The 17,794-nt window shown below is 31.4% G+C and overlaps 1 protein-coding gene across 1 annotated transcript; it reads right to left on the reverse strand.

Annotated features, from left to right (window-relative positions):
• Positions 1 to 1,148: 1,148 nt before the first annotated feature.
• Positions 1,149 to 16,769, reverse strand: LOC114730864 (disease resistance protein At4g27190-like). The gene is made up of 6 exons (XM_028917968.1): positions 14,956 to 16,769; positions 14,304 to 14,616; positions 13,030 to 13,159; positions 12,503 to 12,603; positions 10,953 to 11,053; positions 1,149 to 1,269 (listed from the first exon to the last, which is right to left on the reverse strand). Exons 1-6 carry the CDS (start codon positions 16,767 to 16,769, stop codon positions 1,149 to 1,151), a joined length of 2,580 nt encoding a protein of 859 aa, XP_028773801.1.
• Between the last annotated feature and the right edge of the window lie 1,025 nt (positions 16,770 to 17,794).

Raw genomic sequence — 17,794 nt, forward strand, 5'->3', positions numbered from 1 at the left:
TTCGATTTGGTCAAAATATGAAAGTTAGGAAACAGCATTCTGCATGATTATACTGTCACAGATTGAACACACACAAATCTAATTAATACAAATTTACAGTCACATGGTGAGAACATCTAACAGACTGTTTTTTATGTTTAATTTTCTAATACTCATAATTTTGTTCTCGTAAAAATTAATTAAGGAATCAACGTAATAGAGATTCTCCAAAGACAACATTTACCTGCAAGAAGAGAGTCTGGTTTGTAAAATCAAAATGAAAAAGAAAAGCACCAACCAACTGTCATGATAAATCACTAATTTAATTTAATTGGACATCAAAAAACAAAGAGATCATGTGCGTAATTACAGATGCTTGAACATATTTGTACTTAAAGAAAAAGATGGGTTGTTTCAACGTAAAAAGCTAACACTAGTACAAAATTCTGCTTATGGGATTATAATATAATTTGGAAAAGAGCGGCGGTTGAAAAGTCTCCCCCAGAAACCTACTGGATCTAGTGAATACTTTTATACAATATTTTCTCCACAACATTTAGCATCTTAATTTAATTTTTATACAATTTTTTCTTACAATATTTTTTTAGCGACAATGAGTACCCTAAACTATATTTCGGTGTAATCTTGGTCATGAAGTTTTACTGTGTTGAGTATTGTACTTTATGAGTACCAAAAAAATCTGAAATTTCAATTTTAATTTTATAATAATATTTTAATTAAAAAAGAAGTAAAGAAAATTGTTCAGCATGTGATGAGCAGCAGATCAGAAAATGAGAAACATACCGTGGGGTGTTCTTTCTAGAGGGGTCTGCAGGAACTTGTGGAAGCAGAGGAATGGCCGGCTTTTCAGAGCTGAAAAAGCTTCATACTTTGAGTTGGTAAAACGATCTTGGTCTCAAGCAACGGAATTCGCTGAAATGAAGGTTATCATTGAACGTATGAGTGCTGGGTTGAGGGAGGCTGTAGATGTATGGGAACCTCCGATGAGCTCAACACTGATGGATTCTGTAGAGGTGAGCCCGGTCTGGCGAGTTGTGGGGGAATCCTTCGTGATGAAAATGGGGAGTGGATCTGTGGCTTTTCTCAAAATTGGGGCATTTTGAGAGGGCTGGAGTTAGCTAGAGGGCTGAGGGGGTTCCGTGGGGTCATCATAGAAACAGACTCTGGGATTCTAGCTCGGCGTTTGAAGGGGAAGGAGATGAAGGGGTTCTGTAACGGAATCCATAGGGGAATTCTTTCTTTGATGGAGAAGGAGTGAGCTGCTCGTGTCTGCAAAATCAAGCGAAGTTCTAATTCTTGTGCATATATTATGGCTAAGACGGGATTTGGTCTTGGGGGGGTTTCAGATCTGGGAGAAAAGGCGCCCCGGTTCGAAAGGGATAAGGTTGGTGTACGGAGGTTGGAGAACAGGTCTGGGCTGATGTAGTTGGTTGTGTTTTGGACCCTAGGCCTCTTCCTTTGCCGAAACAAAAACCATGTGATGACTGGTGAGCAGCAAGGGAAGACACACAGAGATAAACACAGAGAAATAAGTATGTTGTAGGTATTTATCGCAATAGTGATTCTACATATTTTTTGCCAAAAAAATGGAGACCTTAAAATGAAATCGAGAGACTGAGGGAACAATTTATTCAATTTTTATAATTATCATTTCAATAAGTTTTTGACAAAAATTAAAAAACTAATTATTTTAACTATTTTCATTAGTCAGGGTAACATTTTACAATGTAAAACATATGTATACGTGTCTGTGTTGGGTATTATCATAAAAGAATTTATAAATATTTACTTAAGAAAAAATATTCAAAAAAATTTTCTCAAGAACTTAAATTTTCAAGTCACAAGCCCTTAACATAATATATTAAATATTCCCTTGACTAAAGAGGTGTGTAAAACTTTATAATATAATTATTCATCGTTTAATAATTTAAATTTGGAGTTTAAATAATGATTAGAGACACATTAAAAACTAATAAATATCTTAAGTTAACACAAGCTGTATGTAGTATAGTTTTGTAAAACATGTATTTCTAATATTCCATGCAAAAAGAAGTATATATTTTATGTACCTACATAAAATTTTTCCTCCCCTCCCTTTCCTTTCATTTTCCTCATATCAAACGAGCCCTGAGAATCTTATTCAAAATTTAACCAAACTACAAGCACTATCAAATTAATTTTTCCTATTTCAAAAAACAACATAGCAAAAAATCTTTACGTGAATATTTACGTGTTTGACAAATAAATGAACTTGAAAATGTTTGATGAGAAGCTTGAACAGTAGAGGCAGGTTGAAGAAAATGATTGAGACTGCTGCTAGTATGTACATATCGTGCAAGATTGAACATAAATATAAGAAAGAACAAATGAGATCAGGTGAATGTAAATGAATCAAACAAGTTAATCTAAACTCTTTAACAATTTAGAAATTAAACGAAATACCACATAAGAAGTCATCAACAACTAAATAATACAAATCCAACTAACATAAATTTACTCTCACATGGCTAGACCAAATAGCAAACTCTTGTTGATGTTTCACTTTCTATTATTCAATTTTTCCTAGCAAAAATTAATTTAAGAATCAATATAACAAAGAATCTCCAACACAATATTTACCTACAAGATTGAAACATGGCCTTGAGGATAAGAGGGCAATGAATGACAGAAGAATGTAATTACGGATACTTGAACATATTTGTACTTAAAGACAAAGATGGATCGATTCAAGTGAAAAAGCTTGCAACACTACAAAAGCAGCTGATTGATTCTAGTGAGTCAATGTGCACCATAAGCTTCTTGCTCTCTAGCAAACGGAATGCTCCATCAGCAAGTATGATTACAATTTGGAATACAGCAATGGTTGAAAAGTCTACCAAAGAAACCTACTTGATCTGAGGCATCTTACTGAATGAACAAACCTAATTACAATTTAATCTCTCATGTTCACCTTTAACTATGGGTGTTCCAACTGATGAGGTCTGTCTCCAATTAGCCGAACATGCCTACCTAAATAAATATAAGAGAATACTATAGTTATGGTGAAAATCTACTTGACATTGTTTCTAGTGAATAGTCTTGGCACAATATTTTCTCCACAGCATCTAGCATCCTAAATTAATTTTTATACAATTTTTTCTTAAGCTGGCAAAAAACAATTGTTTCTAAAAATATTTTCCAGTAATAATGAGTATCCTAAACTATATTTTGGTGTAATCTTGGTTATGAAGTTTTACGGTGTTAAATGAGTAAAAAATTGTATCAATATTATTTTAGAATTTTGAGTACTTCTGATTTTCAAAGCAAATTGTTTTAAAAATTAACTTAAGATGATAATTAAGTTACGTTGACACATTTTATAGTCGCTAAAAGCATTACTTGAGATTTGAATCGACCTTCTATTATTAGTTTATTACTCTTTTTCAAGGGTAAAGAAGATTTTTTGTTCCCTAAATTAATAATTAATTAATGAGTAGATTACTATTCCTACTGTATCATTTTATAAAAATAATTCATGTTCATTAAAAAAAGTTGTTAAAAATAGTTACTTCTTATAAAAATATTAATTACGTTTTTTTTAACTCATTTAATGTTTACTCCCTCCAATTTATAATATAAATTTTATTAGAAGGAAAAATTTGTTTCAATTCATATTTTTTCAGAAGTAGAAAGCAACATCTGTTAATGCTTTTTATTTTATGATCTAACGCCAAACTTTTTTTTTATTAATAGGCTTCTTTGAATGAAAAGAGAAATTGAAAGAAAAAAATAAATAAAAATATTTTAAAACAATCTCTCATCATACTTTTGATCAATAAAAGAAAACACAGAAAAGCAAAATTAGCTAATTTTATTATTGTTGTTGTTGTTGTTGTTGTTATTATTATTATTATTATTATTATTATTTGCAAAAGATATGGGTCATATGTTTGGAAAACTTTAGAAACAATGTTTTAAAGCATATTTTTTATGCTATCGTTTAGGTTTCTCTTATACTGTTTTTTTCCTTGAAGATGAAGAAAATGAAAGTATTCCCTTCTTTCTTTGGATCCCAAAGTAATTGTTATTCCAGTCTTAATATATAAAGAGAAGACAAGATGTGACACAAGTCTCACTAATTTGATTGGAATCAAAAAGGGAAAAGGTAATGCAATTAAAGATGCTTGAACATTTATTAATGAAAGAAGGTTGTATGCCCACAATATGCTTCATTTTCTATTTATTTAATCAAAGATGAGACCAAGTGGCTCAATATGAGTGGGCATGAGATGAAACGTGTTTCAGAGCGCTCATATAATGAATTTGTTGACCAACTTTTTCAAAGAAATATAATTATGAGATTTAAAGAGATCATTAACATAAATTATGGGCAATATTAAGAAGGAATAAAGCTTGTTAATTTCATTAGCGTAGATTAACAAGTCACGATTTCAACCTAAACACTTGATTATTGCTCGCGGTTGAATGTGCCTAATCCAGAAGCCATTACATATCAAGATTCAAGAACATGAGGCTAAGCTTTAACTCCTTCGGTTAATTAACCATGCCGACATGGTCTAAAAATATGAGTTGTCATTTTTTTTTCTTCTGGTGACTAAGGTCTTTTTCCCCACTGGGAATGGGAGAAGTTGGTGGAAGCCTTCAGCGATGGTAAGCTAGAACTCACGGAAGACAAATGTGCTCTGTTCATCCGCAGTGCTCTACTAAAGTCATCATTTTTCTTCTGGAAAAAAGAAAAATCTACTGGTGTCTCTCTTACTGCCACCACATGAAGTTTTCAGCTATGTGTTTGATCTTATTCTATGGAGAGTGCCCTGTTTTAAACAGAATTTTAGTGGAAGTTTTCAGTTTTTTTTTTTTTTTAATATTGACAACTATATCGATTATACAATCAGTGTAAAAGAGTGAGTTCAACAGCAGCTAAAAAGGTATGATGATCCATTCCCTTCTTCTTCTCTCAATTTTCTTTCTTTACTTTCTCAGTCTCTCCCTTTGTGCTTCTTAACTCTCTCTCTCTCTCTCTCCCCTGTCTTCCAGCCACCTATTAATTTGTTAGAAGGTCTCCATATCTGTGTGTGTTTGTGTGTAGCTTTAATTAAAGCAAAGCTCCGTGTATATATCTGTGTGGCTTCTGGCTTTCTCCAGAGGATTTTCAGTTTATTTTACGTCATATCTCCGGATGATTTTGGCCGCTAGCAGCCAGGGATATACGACTAACCCGACCCGGCAGCGATGTTACCCCTTTGCTTGTGGCCGATAACGAACAAAAATCGATGTTCTCCTCTGTCCACAATGATACAGAGGATCCGGCGGTGGGGGGAAAAAAAAAAAAAGAAGAAGAGATTTTCCCTGTCCGGATTTGAAGAGAAAAGTGGGAGGAAAGGAAAATACAGGAGAAAATAGGGTATAACGAACAACAATCGATGTTCTCCTCTGTCCACATCCCTTGTATGTCCTCCTCCAAAATAGTCTAGTAATCTCCCATTTCTATGTTTGATGCAAAATTTTTCTTTTTATTTTTATTTATGGCTACTTCATAATTCAGCAAATTAATATTAATAAATCATCTCACTGTATTATGGCCAAATTCAAAACCAGCACGCAAACTCCATTATTAATATATATATCTTCATATATTTCAAATTTTATTTTAAATTTTGATTATTAATATATAATTTATTTATTTCTTTTATCATGTTTAATTTTAAAAATTTACCCACTTTTTATTTTTACCTTAAAAATAATATTTTTTACTAAATTATTTGGTTTTTAAAATATAATCAAATGACAATATTCTTTTACCAAATCATTTGATTTTAAATTATTTAATGATGTTAGTCTTAGTATGATGTTTTCATTGGAATGTTCAATTTTATTTTCAACATGATATATTTTGATATAGATATAAAAGTATTTTAGTCATTTATGTATTTGCTCTTTTTTTTTCCTATTTTCTCTCCTCTAATCAAACAAGAAGGAGGATAACATTATCTCTTCAATTTTCTCTCTTCCTATTTTTGTTCCTTTTAACTTTTATTCCCATCCAAACGAAGCATAAAGAGTTTGGCTATAAAGTGACGCCTCCATCGTGACCCAATCTCCATCACATAATTTCAAGATCATTCTAGAAGAATATGGAAAACATGCTTGACAAGTTAGACGGAACAAAAATATAGCTCAATGCAGAGCCAGAGAAAGGAAAACAAAACACTAATTTCTTAAAAGAGCCACAGAGAATCTGGGATTCTGGATTCATAGCACCGTGCAGTATTCTAAAGCCTAGAATGATGATATTTAGAAAAATTCTTATGTTAGAATTGATCTATATATGTTTTATTAGAGAAAATGTGTTTTCCTGGAAGCTTCATAACCACGATGCAGGTAAAGATGTGTGGATGGAACCTAAAACAAATTATGAGGTTCATATATTCAATATGTCTTGTACTCCTTCAATCTGTGTATTTCTTATTAGATTATCTAATTAAAAATAATACTCTTCCGGTCCTAATTATAAGACCCAATTGACTTATTTGAGGAGATTAAGGAAGTAAGTTAAGTTGGTTATTTATAATAAATAAGTGTTGTCATTCCTAAAATATCCTTGCTAATTAAGTATATTGGCTAAAACTATCATTTTTAGAAGGATTATCTTGGAAAAAAATGCACAAATATAAGAGACAAAATGGATTGGGGTCTTATAATTAGAACTAAATAAAAAGTCAAATTGGGTCTTATAATAAGGACCGGAGAAGTATATTTATTTGTTATCATTGAAAGATATTTCCAAAAGCTTGAATAGGAATAGAATTCAATTGAGATCTGTCCGTTCTTTAGGTTCCAAAGGACAAGGCGGAGTTTACGACTTTCCAAGCAAGCTTCAGAAAGCAGATTCCAATTCTATGTCTCTGATCTTTAACACATGTTTGATCCGTTTAAAAAACATAACTATAGCTGATTATTAAACTGTACATGAAGCTTTTCTTACATGCTACCTCCCAAGGTTCAGAGCAATTTTAGTTTACTTTCTAATATTCTGACATGGCTCTCCAGCTTGAACTGTAATTCAGAAGCATCGATCATAATCAGAGTTGCAACATGAAACTAGGACATTAATCCAAATAGATGTTACTTGAAGTAATTGGTTGGATTCATTCCAATAAGGTACTATCTCTTATTCTTAATATTATTATACCGGAAGATACACTAATCCTCTGATATCTCCCCCAGTAGGTATCTGCCTCCATTGTGTGAGTGAAGATGACTATATCTACTAATTTTTGTGTGATTGGACAATTTTGATTATGAAGAAAGGTCACTTTCCTGAGCTTAACAAGTCAGTTGTTTTCTGTTATGATGACAGAGCTGAAAGCAGAGTAAGCAGATGGTTTTTTACACAAGTTTCCACAAGAAAGTTTGGGGCTGTTTTTGCATCTCTACCGTTCCTGATATTCACTACACTGTACTGCATTCTCTTTGGATAATAGATATTACACTTGTTTTATATGCAAGCAAAATGGAATCTATTTCCAGAAATGTTGAACCAAACAAGTTAAGTTAAATAAATTTCAGTCTATTTCTTTGTGGTTTGACTTGAAGTTAAAATGGTTTAGAATATTTTCTATTAATTTAGAATATTTAATTTCAATGCCTTTGACGGCATTAAGGGGAAAGTTGTCTAAAAGGCTGAGATTATTGATTAAGATAAAAGCAAACCATCTTTGCATTATTGCTGAAATTTTTGAACATCAAGAGCTCATTTTAATGTGCGACAATGTGTCATCTTTGTAGTTTAATGCACTCATAAACACCATATTCTCATGGCCAGCCACAGTGGCTTTGATCGTGGGGGTATTACTTGCCAACACGCTCAAGGTTGAAAAGTCAAAGAAAGATAGAGGAATGACGTGGGGGATAAAGTTCAAAAAGTTTATAGGAGAATATTTTGCCTTTCAATCGAAGAGTTCTATACTTTGCCATTCAATTTCAATAGGTTCCTTCCACCTACTTGATATTCATGAGAATGAGAAGCACATATACATAAATCCTTAAGTCATGACATAGATGATGAGTGATATTATTTCTTCACAATCATCCCTCAATTTTTTTTTAACTTGTTTCCACTTAGGATTATAAAGCATTTGGATTCATGCTTTGTAAGTTCAATAAACAGAACATTTATGTTTCTAGCTTTAGTAACTTTTCAAAAACTCTCAAGACTATTTCTAATTTGTAGTTGCTTCTTTTTATGGAACTTTCCTCAAATGTGAATCCATGAATGTAAAGAACCTAATTTCTTATAAACGTTTGCTAAAGTATAATCTATTAGGTGAATTAAAAAAAGGGGAAAAATAGAGAACCTATCAGCAGGACTTTCGTTTACACTAAATGGACTATATATGGATGATATTTTTATTGTTAAATTAAACACTAGGAGCTTTGCCATATTCTTTTATTATATCACTTATCACTAATCCTTGTAGAGGCCAAATATAATTTAATTCTTTTTTAATAACATAATTTAATTCCATTTGATGATGGATTAATATTATTATCCCTTAATGACGTTTTCTTTCTCAATTTTTTTAATTTTTATACAAACATGTAGGCAACTCTTAAATTTTATAATTATTTACTGTTGTCAAATTGATGGATTGGATTATAAACTTCACTTAAAATGCTTTATAAACATTAACATGACTTTATCCTTTGGAAGGATGAAGCAAGTGTGGAGAGATTATGGGTAGGACCTTCAAAACTTATTCGTCTACAATTTAAAATATGTTATCCTTTTTTTTATTAGAAAAACCTTTTTTGTGATGATTCTTTTACATATAAATCAATATAGAATTGTGATTGTATTTTTTTAAACAATAACAACTATATTGCGAGATTGAAATAAAGGACGACATAAGAAATCATTGATTGATACAATATTTGAAATAAAATAAGTTACGCACACAAGGGCCACGCAGTTATTGTATTTTGTGTCCAATCTTGAATATAGTTTGCATAGCTCCAACAGACTCAAATAAAAACAACTTCAAAGCAGGGTATGTCTAAAATTTTAAGTTTTTCTTAATTTTTTGTGTAATTTTCAATACACTGATACAAATCCAACATATTTTCACACACAACATAGTAAGAAACAAATGCAGATAAAGAAACCATTGGAAGATCCAAAGCTCATCATCAGCCGTTCATTGTCTAACTTTCCAATTTGATCTCCAAGGCTGACCAAAAAAACAAACAATTAATTATCAGCTTAATCAAAATGGAACATATAGACAAAATAAAAGATAGAATTTTTTATTAAAAAAAATTAGAGGGATGTGATGTGTGGGTGTTAAGATAAAAAAATTTTCCTTCTAATAAAAGACCTTTTTTTTTCATATAGAGATAGAAATTGTAATGCACAAAATTATTTCATTGATTAAATATGATAATAGTTTGAAAGAAAGAGTGTAGCTACGAACTTGATGACGAGGGCTTGTCTTCTAATGGGATTTTTGAGATTTTTGATATGTTTGGACAATCTTCTATTGTTATAGTACCAGAAAGGAGGTTGGATTCATAACCTTCATAAATCTCTCTCAACTTTGGCAACTTCCCGAGATCCAAATCATTCAGTTTAGGAAACAGCCTTTGATGATGAGCAGCTACTTCACCTTCATTCAAACAACAACCCTCTCCAATTGAGAGCAATTCCTTATAGTTATTTCCTCCAAAGAAGGACAATGAGATGCCAGAGAATATGAGAACACCCTTCTCACTTTGTGGCAATCAATTATTTCAATGGTTTTAAGTTTGGGGAAGCAAACAAGAGGAGCAGTAGACAGATTCTCAAGTGACTCTTCACAAAATATTCCCTCCCATTCTTTGCAACTTTTTACACTAAGATACCTCAACTCTGGAAGGCTTGTAACAACAGCAAGAGTGAACGTATTTCTCAATCTTGGGCATTTACATAGTCCAATCGATTTAAGTCTATGGAAGCTCAAAATTTGTATGGGATCTTTCCAAATATATTCTAATTCCGGTAGATCTTCCAACAGTACAAAACACAATTTTGACTTTACCACCTTCACTCTGTCATTGTCATGTTTCTGTGAAGTAAATATATTCAATGATTAGATGAAAATTCAACATATGGACTATGTATACACACACATGAACCACATAAATTTAATGGCACTGTAACATTAAAAAGTGAACCCCATTCATTTCACATATTTATAAAACTGTAATAATATAAGCTCAGTAAGATGAATTTTATTAAGTTAGACTTTTCTTATACATATTATTGATGGTCCAATGTGAAATATACATAGACACACACACACGTACACAATGTATGATGTATAAATATGCATCGACGTTGATTTATTTCAAATCAAACAGTTTTGGACAAATCATACTTTCCATGATAAAGAACCGCTCACAAAAACAAAAAATGGTTCCGCAACCAAGCATTAATGGGAACATTGCTAATACTTCAAGTAATTTCTAGCTTGATTTCATGACGAGAAGACTTCTTCATTGACGCAAAATATTAAATAATAAAATTGAAATGATTATGGCTTTTCATTAGAATATAGTCTTGCTACTCATATATATCGTTTCACAGTAAACACAAATTTTCAAATAAATTTAAAAAGTAAACAAGAGGAAAGGAAAATAGGTCCTGTAAAAAGAATTTTCTCACGTCCAAAGAAAATGAGAAAATATTTCCACTAATTCATTCTTAACAAAAACAACCATGAACAAGTACTTTCTGTAATAACAAAGAAGTTATTTCTCCGACGAAGCTATAAAATGAAAAATAAAGTGTTATGTTTGATAAATAATTTAAAAGACATTTATCAATTTTATCCATAAAAAATCACAAATAAAAAAAGAAATAGTGAGAGAAAACACTTACGTGAGGGAAGATCTCTCTCAATTTTGGCACTGACCGCAAGCTTAAGTACTTCAGTTTGAGAAGTGGTAGCCGATCCCCATATGATGCTTCTTCAGCAAGCCTCTCAAGTTCAGAACAATTTCGGATCAAAGGTTGCTGAGAGATTAAAGCATGCCAGTTAGTTTCGCCAAAAAAGTTGAAAGGAAAACGTACAAATTTTAATAGCAATAAAAGATGTCCACTGACAAAGAACTTTTTAACGTCCACAGAAAAACAAATATTGTATATACGTAGGTAATTTATAGATATTATATCAACTCTAACTTATTCTAAATAAAATACAGTCCCACATAATTATTTGCTTGACAAAATAAAAAATAAAGAATCAAAAGGGTTGTTTGGAAAAATAAAATTAATTATTTGACAAAAAAATTAAAAGGAACTAAAGAGATTAAATTTTTTATCAAATTCACTTGTAGAAAGATAAATTCAAAAATGCAGCCTGCAAATAATATTTTGTAGTACTGGAAAAAGAAAAATTCGAGCAGTTTAATCTTTAGTAGCATAATGTAAATGCTAAACAGAAATTCTATGAAAAAGAGGTAGGTGAGTGAAAGAAAAATTTTATCAAAATGTTTGAAATCTGTGGTGAGAACTTCTACGGACAATAATTTATATTATGCTAGCCGTTATAAGTATTTTCCGAATTGATCATTTAATGGCAAAATGAAAATAACGTGCTTTTAAAATTGTGTTAACATAGTCTCGACACGTGTTTTACCAGACTCAATCAATCTTTATAGTAACATGGAAAATGTGTGACTGGCAAATGTTGTATATAATTTTTACTACATGATTATGTTAATTCTCCATTATGACAACCATATCACATTTAATAAATAATATATATATTTTTTAGCAAGAAGTACACATATTAAATATTTCTTGACCGACAAGAACTATTTGAACAAAAATTGTAATGTTAACTTAATTTTTAGCAGAAAAAGAAAGAGCCACAAAAAGGTATTTTTTTCACATCAAAAAGAAAAGAAAAGCATGGCGAAAATTTTGAAAGGAAAAATATTTCTTTTAAAGTATGTGTAGTTTTTAGATAATGCATCAACACTAATTTATTTTTGAATAAAATAACTTTGAACAAGCACTTACCACAATAAAAGTCATTATTTTAAAAAAAAATTAATAAGAAAAAGACAAAGCTCAAAAAGGCAATAATATTTTATTATTATAAAAATAAGGAAAACTCAGAAAATAGTTCCATCGTGCAGCCTGAATGTATAGCTAAGAAAATTTAATAATAAAAAGAGGTTTATACAGGTATAATAAAGTGAAGTCAAAAATAAAATAATTACTGTAGAAGTTATGTTTAATGATTATACAAATATATATATATATTATACGATAGTAAACAAAAAATTTTCAAATAAAAGGGAGATGTAAATTGAACATGGCTACTTTAGCAAATGCGTCAACATATATATATGGATTATTATTATTTCTAATATGCAATGATTCAAGAGAGACATTGCGGATTTGCTGTTCAAAAGAGAGAGAGAGAGAGAGAGAGACATTGCGGATGAGACTTACCTGTGGATGATCTTGCATATCATGAACTAGTGGATCCCCATGTGCAGCTTCTTCATCAATCAGCCCCTCAAATTCAGAGCAACTGGATATACTTATATCCTCTAGTGAAGGACAATGAGATGCTAGAAAATAAGTTAACAACCATCTCACTTTGTTGGAATAGGATATACTTATAACCGTAAGTTTGGGGAAGCAAATATTAGAAGAAGAGAGGTTTTTGAGTGATTCTTCACAAAATATTCCCTCCCATTCCTTGCAATAATTTACTTCAAGTATTCTCAACTCTGGAAAGCTTGCAATAATAGCAAGAGTGAAGATATTTTTTAATTTTGGGCAGTGCTGCAATAAAACATTTTCAAGTCTATAAAGACTCACAATTTGGATGGGGCCCTTCCAAATATATTCCAATTCTGGTAGACTAAATAATTTTAATCCACTCAACTCTGAATCCAGCTTTAGAGGCTCTTGGGCTTTAATAGATTCATCATCATCTTCCACTATTCCTTTGACTTGGATTTCCAATATACCTTTCTTTTTTCCACTCCTTACAATTTGTAGACTTTTCAATCTTAGAAAAAGGATCAAGGATTGCTCATTTTGCAACTGATTGAATCTTTTTGCTATAACGCCTACATAAGCACTGTCAGTTTCCTTTCCCTGTAAATGTATTAAAATTAAAATTATGAAATGGACTGATTATAACAACTTGCTTTTTACTCTAACTAGATTTGAGATTAAACCCAGTAAGTTTCTTATATTATATATTAATTATTGCCAACTATTGCTAGTAAATAATCCTCTTTAACAAGTTGGCAAATATATATAATAACAATCAAGACTTCTTACCAAAACTTGAAATGAAAATATAAAAATTTTAATAGCAATAAAAGAGGCATGGTAAGAGAGATCTTTTTAAATATCAAAAGAAAATTTAAGAAAAACATTTATCTTAAAATTTGGTATCCTAAATCATTATTTTATTGACAAAAATATAAAACAAAAAATTTAAAGTGCTGTTCGGAAGAATGAGATCAATTTTTTGATAATAAATTAAAATGAGCAAAAGATATTCAAGTTTTTATCAGATTCGTGTGTGGAAAGAAATAAAAAATACAATTTGTAAATAATTTTTGTAATACTCCAAAAAGAAAGAGAAAAATACAAGTAGTAGTGTATTTTGGTTACAATACATAATTAGTAGTTAAATCTATAAAAAAAATTAATCTCTTAGTCCCAATAATTTTAACTTAATATAAAATTTGGTCCCCAAACTTTTATTTATTATTGCTACTTAGTCCTTAATCTTCCCTTTAACATTATGCAAAGTTCTCCAATTATATATGATTATGTATGTATCCTATATATTTTTAAAATATTATCATTGAGGTGCACTGCAAACTATATTTTATACTGAGGACTAGCAGTAGTACAAAGATATAGAATTTCATTATACAAACATTATTATATAGTTAAAAATCTTTAAGTAAAGAAAGAAACGACACTAATTTATAATATATTAGCTTCTTTAATTACCTTGTACAATTAATATATAGATCGTGATATAAATTATGATTTACCAAACTATTTTATGATAACAAACAACACTTTTGCTTCATGGTAAAAAAAAAAAAAAGAAGAGAGAAGCAAAAAAATTCAGTTTAAAAATTAAATGAGAAGATAAATATTTTTCATCAAATGTGTGAATATGGACTATTATTTCTAATATGCAATGATTCAAGAGGAATTTTGCTTCATGGCCAAAAAAAAAAAAGAAAAGAGGAATTTTGCAAATAATACTTACATATGGATAATATTGCTTATCATGAAGTAGTGGATCCCCATGTGCAGCTTTTTCATCAATGAGCCTCTCAAATTCAGAGCAATGGCTTATAATTATTTCCTTCAGTAAAGGACAATAAGAAGCTAGGGAACAAGACAGTAGCCATTTCACTTTGTCATAGTTGCCAATATGAAGTTTTCTCAGCTTTGGCAGGCTCGTAATGGTGGCATGTGAGAAGATACAAATTCTCAATTCAGGACAACTCCATATCCATAGCTCTTGTAACATGGGGAGAGAGCAGCCAATAGATGAATCTTGAAACACTTGTTCAAGACTATTCATTTCAAACAATGTTAAAGTGATCAAGCGTGAGAATACTTGTTGTGTTTGAAGAATGTTCACATCAGGGTTCTTGATGATGAATCTTTTCTCTTGACAGCATGATACCACTAAGTGCTTTATCTAAAAATTTGTATCTTTATAATCCCACTCACAGTTATCTAGCCAAAGGTGGTTTGCTCTAAGAATGAGATCTTTCATTGGTAAATTCAAATAAGAGACTCTAAAGCCTTGTATACACAAAGCTCTTAATGCTTCATCACAACTATCAAAATATTCTTGAAAAGACTCGTGCCAATAGTCACAAATTAATCTGGAATCATAGATAATATACCTCTTCAAATTTGACAGAGAGAGAATTTCGAGGATGACAGATTTGTGGTCCCAAAAGTATAATTCTTCAAGCTGCTCACATCTTCCAATTACTTCTAAAGGGCTTTTCTCAATTTGACAACCAAATATATCCAAAAGTTTCAGCATTTTCATATCTACAATTCCAATAGGTAATTCATCAAATAGAGAACCACGTAAGTCAAGAATCTCCAATCCTTTAAGTTCACCCAAAAGAGATACGTCCCCCAAAATTTTCCCCCTAAGGCATAAGGTGTGAAGATTAGTTAATGATACAATTGATTGTGGAATTAAACAAAAATTTAGATCCCGCCTCCGCAATTCCCACTCAAATCCATGTCTTACGAGTGCCAAGACTTTGAGTGACTCCATTGCTTCAATATCTCGAATGAACCCATATGGTTGAAGTAGTAGAATCTCAAGTTTTGGAAAATGCAATTGTTTAGAGAGCTCTAGATGCTTATCCAAATTCCACAATGACACTGCCTTTGTATCTTCCAAACTTTGGTATTTACCAATTAACATCTCTGAAATTTCTTGGTTGTCCACCAGAACTTCTTGACACTTCTCCTTTGCAGTCCACAAGGCTACATCTCGAACCACATCATGCAATTTTACATGTGCCTGCTTACTGGTATACATTAACAAACAAGAATCTAACAATTTCTCAATGTTGGCTAAAACCCTATCCCTTGTTTTCTCCATTGTGTAAATTCTTTCACCAAGCTTAAGAGTCCCTTTGCCAAAACGAATTAAATCCTCTATATGGATTTCATGATCCTCAGGAAACATAGAGCACAATATGAAGAGTGACTTAGCTAGCGGACTCGACAAATTATCATAACTTACTTTGAGAGTTACATAAGGGGTCTTCAAATCATCTTCAATATCCAGTGGTGGGGGATGTCGTAGCCTTTCTAATGTTGATCTCCACGTATGAATACTCTTTTCTTTTAATGTGCTTCCAACTGTTACAATTGCTATAGGCAAACCCTTACACTCATCAACAATCTTCCTTCCGATGCTATCAAACTCATTCGTTGACACACTAGTTGTGTTAGCATGCATCTTGAACAAAGCCCATGCCTCTTCCTCTGTTAAGAGTAACAACTCAATTTTACTCTCACAATCCATAGAGACGCATACATATCGAAGGCGAGTGGTCAACAAGATATGACAACCTCCAGTGGTTGGAATTCCAATATCTTCAAGCTTTAGTTTGCTCCACACATCATCCAGGATTATAAGAATCTTCTTATTTTTCAATCCTTCTGATAGCCTTTGTGCTTTAGTAAGTTGAGTTGGCTCTTGAAGTTGTAAGCCTATTTGCCCTGCTATTTCCTGCTGAATGTTCATAATATTTAGGGGTTTAGAAACAACTACCATGATGACCTTGTCAAAAAGCTTCAACTCATCCACTTTCTTGCCCACTTCTTTTGCCAAAGTGGTTTTGCCTGAGCCCCCTATACCATATAGTCCCACCATCTTGTTTTTGCCATTTATAATTGCCTCCAAAAGACGATTATAAGTTGATTTCCTTGAGTTGAAAGCCATAAACTCTTTGGAAGAGAAGTAAGTAATGCCAGGAAGTTGGATCAGTTGGGAAAATGGCTCAAAGCTGGAATTTTGTTTGAGATCTGTCATTTGCTTAGCCTTATTTTCCATTCGTTTTGCTAAAGAATATCTGAGTGACACATTAAAACACTTGTTTGGTCCTCCTTCAAGCTCTTGTTGCAACTTTTGCACCTCTTCTAGGATTGCATTCACATCGTCCAACCACTTCTTCACGGATGGCATTATTTCTTCAGTTTTTCAATCAGCTTCTTCCTTGCACTTTTTCAAGTCTTCTAGTTTTGCCTCCAGCTCTTGTTTTGCTTTCTCAACACCTCCAATGAACTGCTTGAAGCAAAACAAATAATAGCTCCTTGTGAAATTAGAGCCACCAAATATTCTGCAAGCTTTGACCCGATTGATATCACAATCTCTGCCATCTAATGCAATAAAACGCAATCACATATACTTACTTAATGTCGCTTTAGTACTAATAATCTCTCATATTATAAATATAAAATCAAGTAAAAAGAGTTCATTCTGCTGCCACATACTTTTGCTGCCAACTAATATAAAATCTAAATAATGACATGAAAATTAACAATGCAGAAAGACGATAACTGAAACTAATTAATTATAAGAGAGTACAAGAAAAAACAAGAATTCTCAAGTTATACCATACCAGAAGATATTATAGACAACATTGTAAATTAATGATTAATTAATACTCTCTAAAAATGAAGAATTTTTTCTTAAACAAAAATTGAAAGTATTTCCTGCGATTTCCCAAATATGGAGCATCACAAAGTATAACTTAGGCCCCAGAGTATTGTAACTTCACATAGTTGTAGAAATTATTTAAGCAAAAAAAATCATAAGACGTAGCAAACAACTAAAATGAAAAAAAAAATAAAGCATTTATTCAGTTAATTACCTCAAACTGTACAGTCAAATTAGTCTGGAAAGGAAAATGTTTCGCCGAAGCGAGCCTGGAACCAGTAAAGAAACAAACAATGATTCACGTGATTAAGCCTATGACATTATGGATCTTAAAATTTAGAATTCAATTTCTGCAAATATTCATTCTCCTAAATTTATTATTGTGAAGTTCAAAAGAATGAATCGAACAGATTTGCAATTTTTTATAGTGCACTTTCACCAAACTTCAAATAAAAAGTTGGGAAAATTACCCACAGGTTCCGACGAAGAAAATTAAACATAGAGAGATTCAAAATATTTTGTATTTACAACTTTTAATATGAATCGATGAT

This window comes from Neltuma alba, unplaced genomic scaffold (genome assembly GCF_004799145.2).
Source record: "Neltuma alba isolate B1F8T4 unplaced genomic scaffold, ASM479914v2 tig00012772_pilon, whole genome shotgun sequence".
NCBI classification, from domain to species: Eukaryota; Viridiplantae; Streptophyta; class Magnoliopsida; order Fabales; family Fabaceae; genus Neltuma; species Neltuma alba.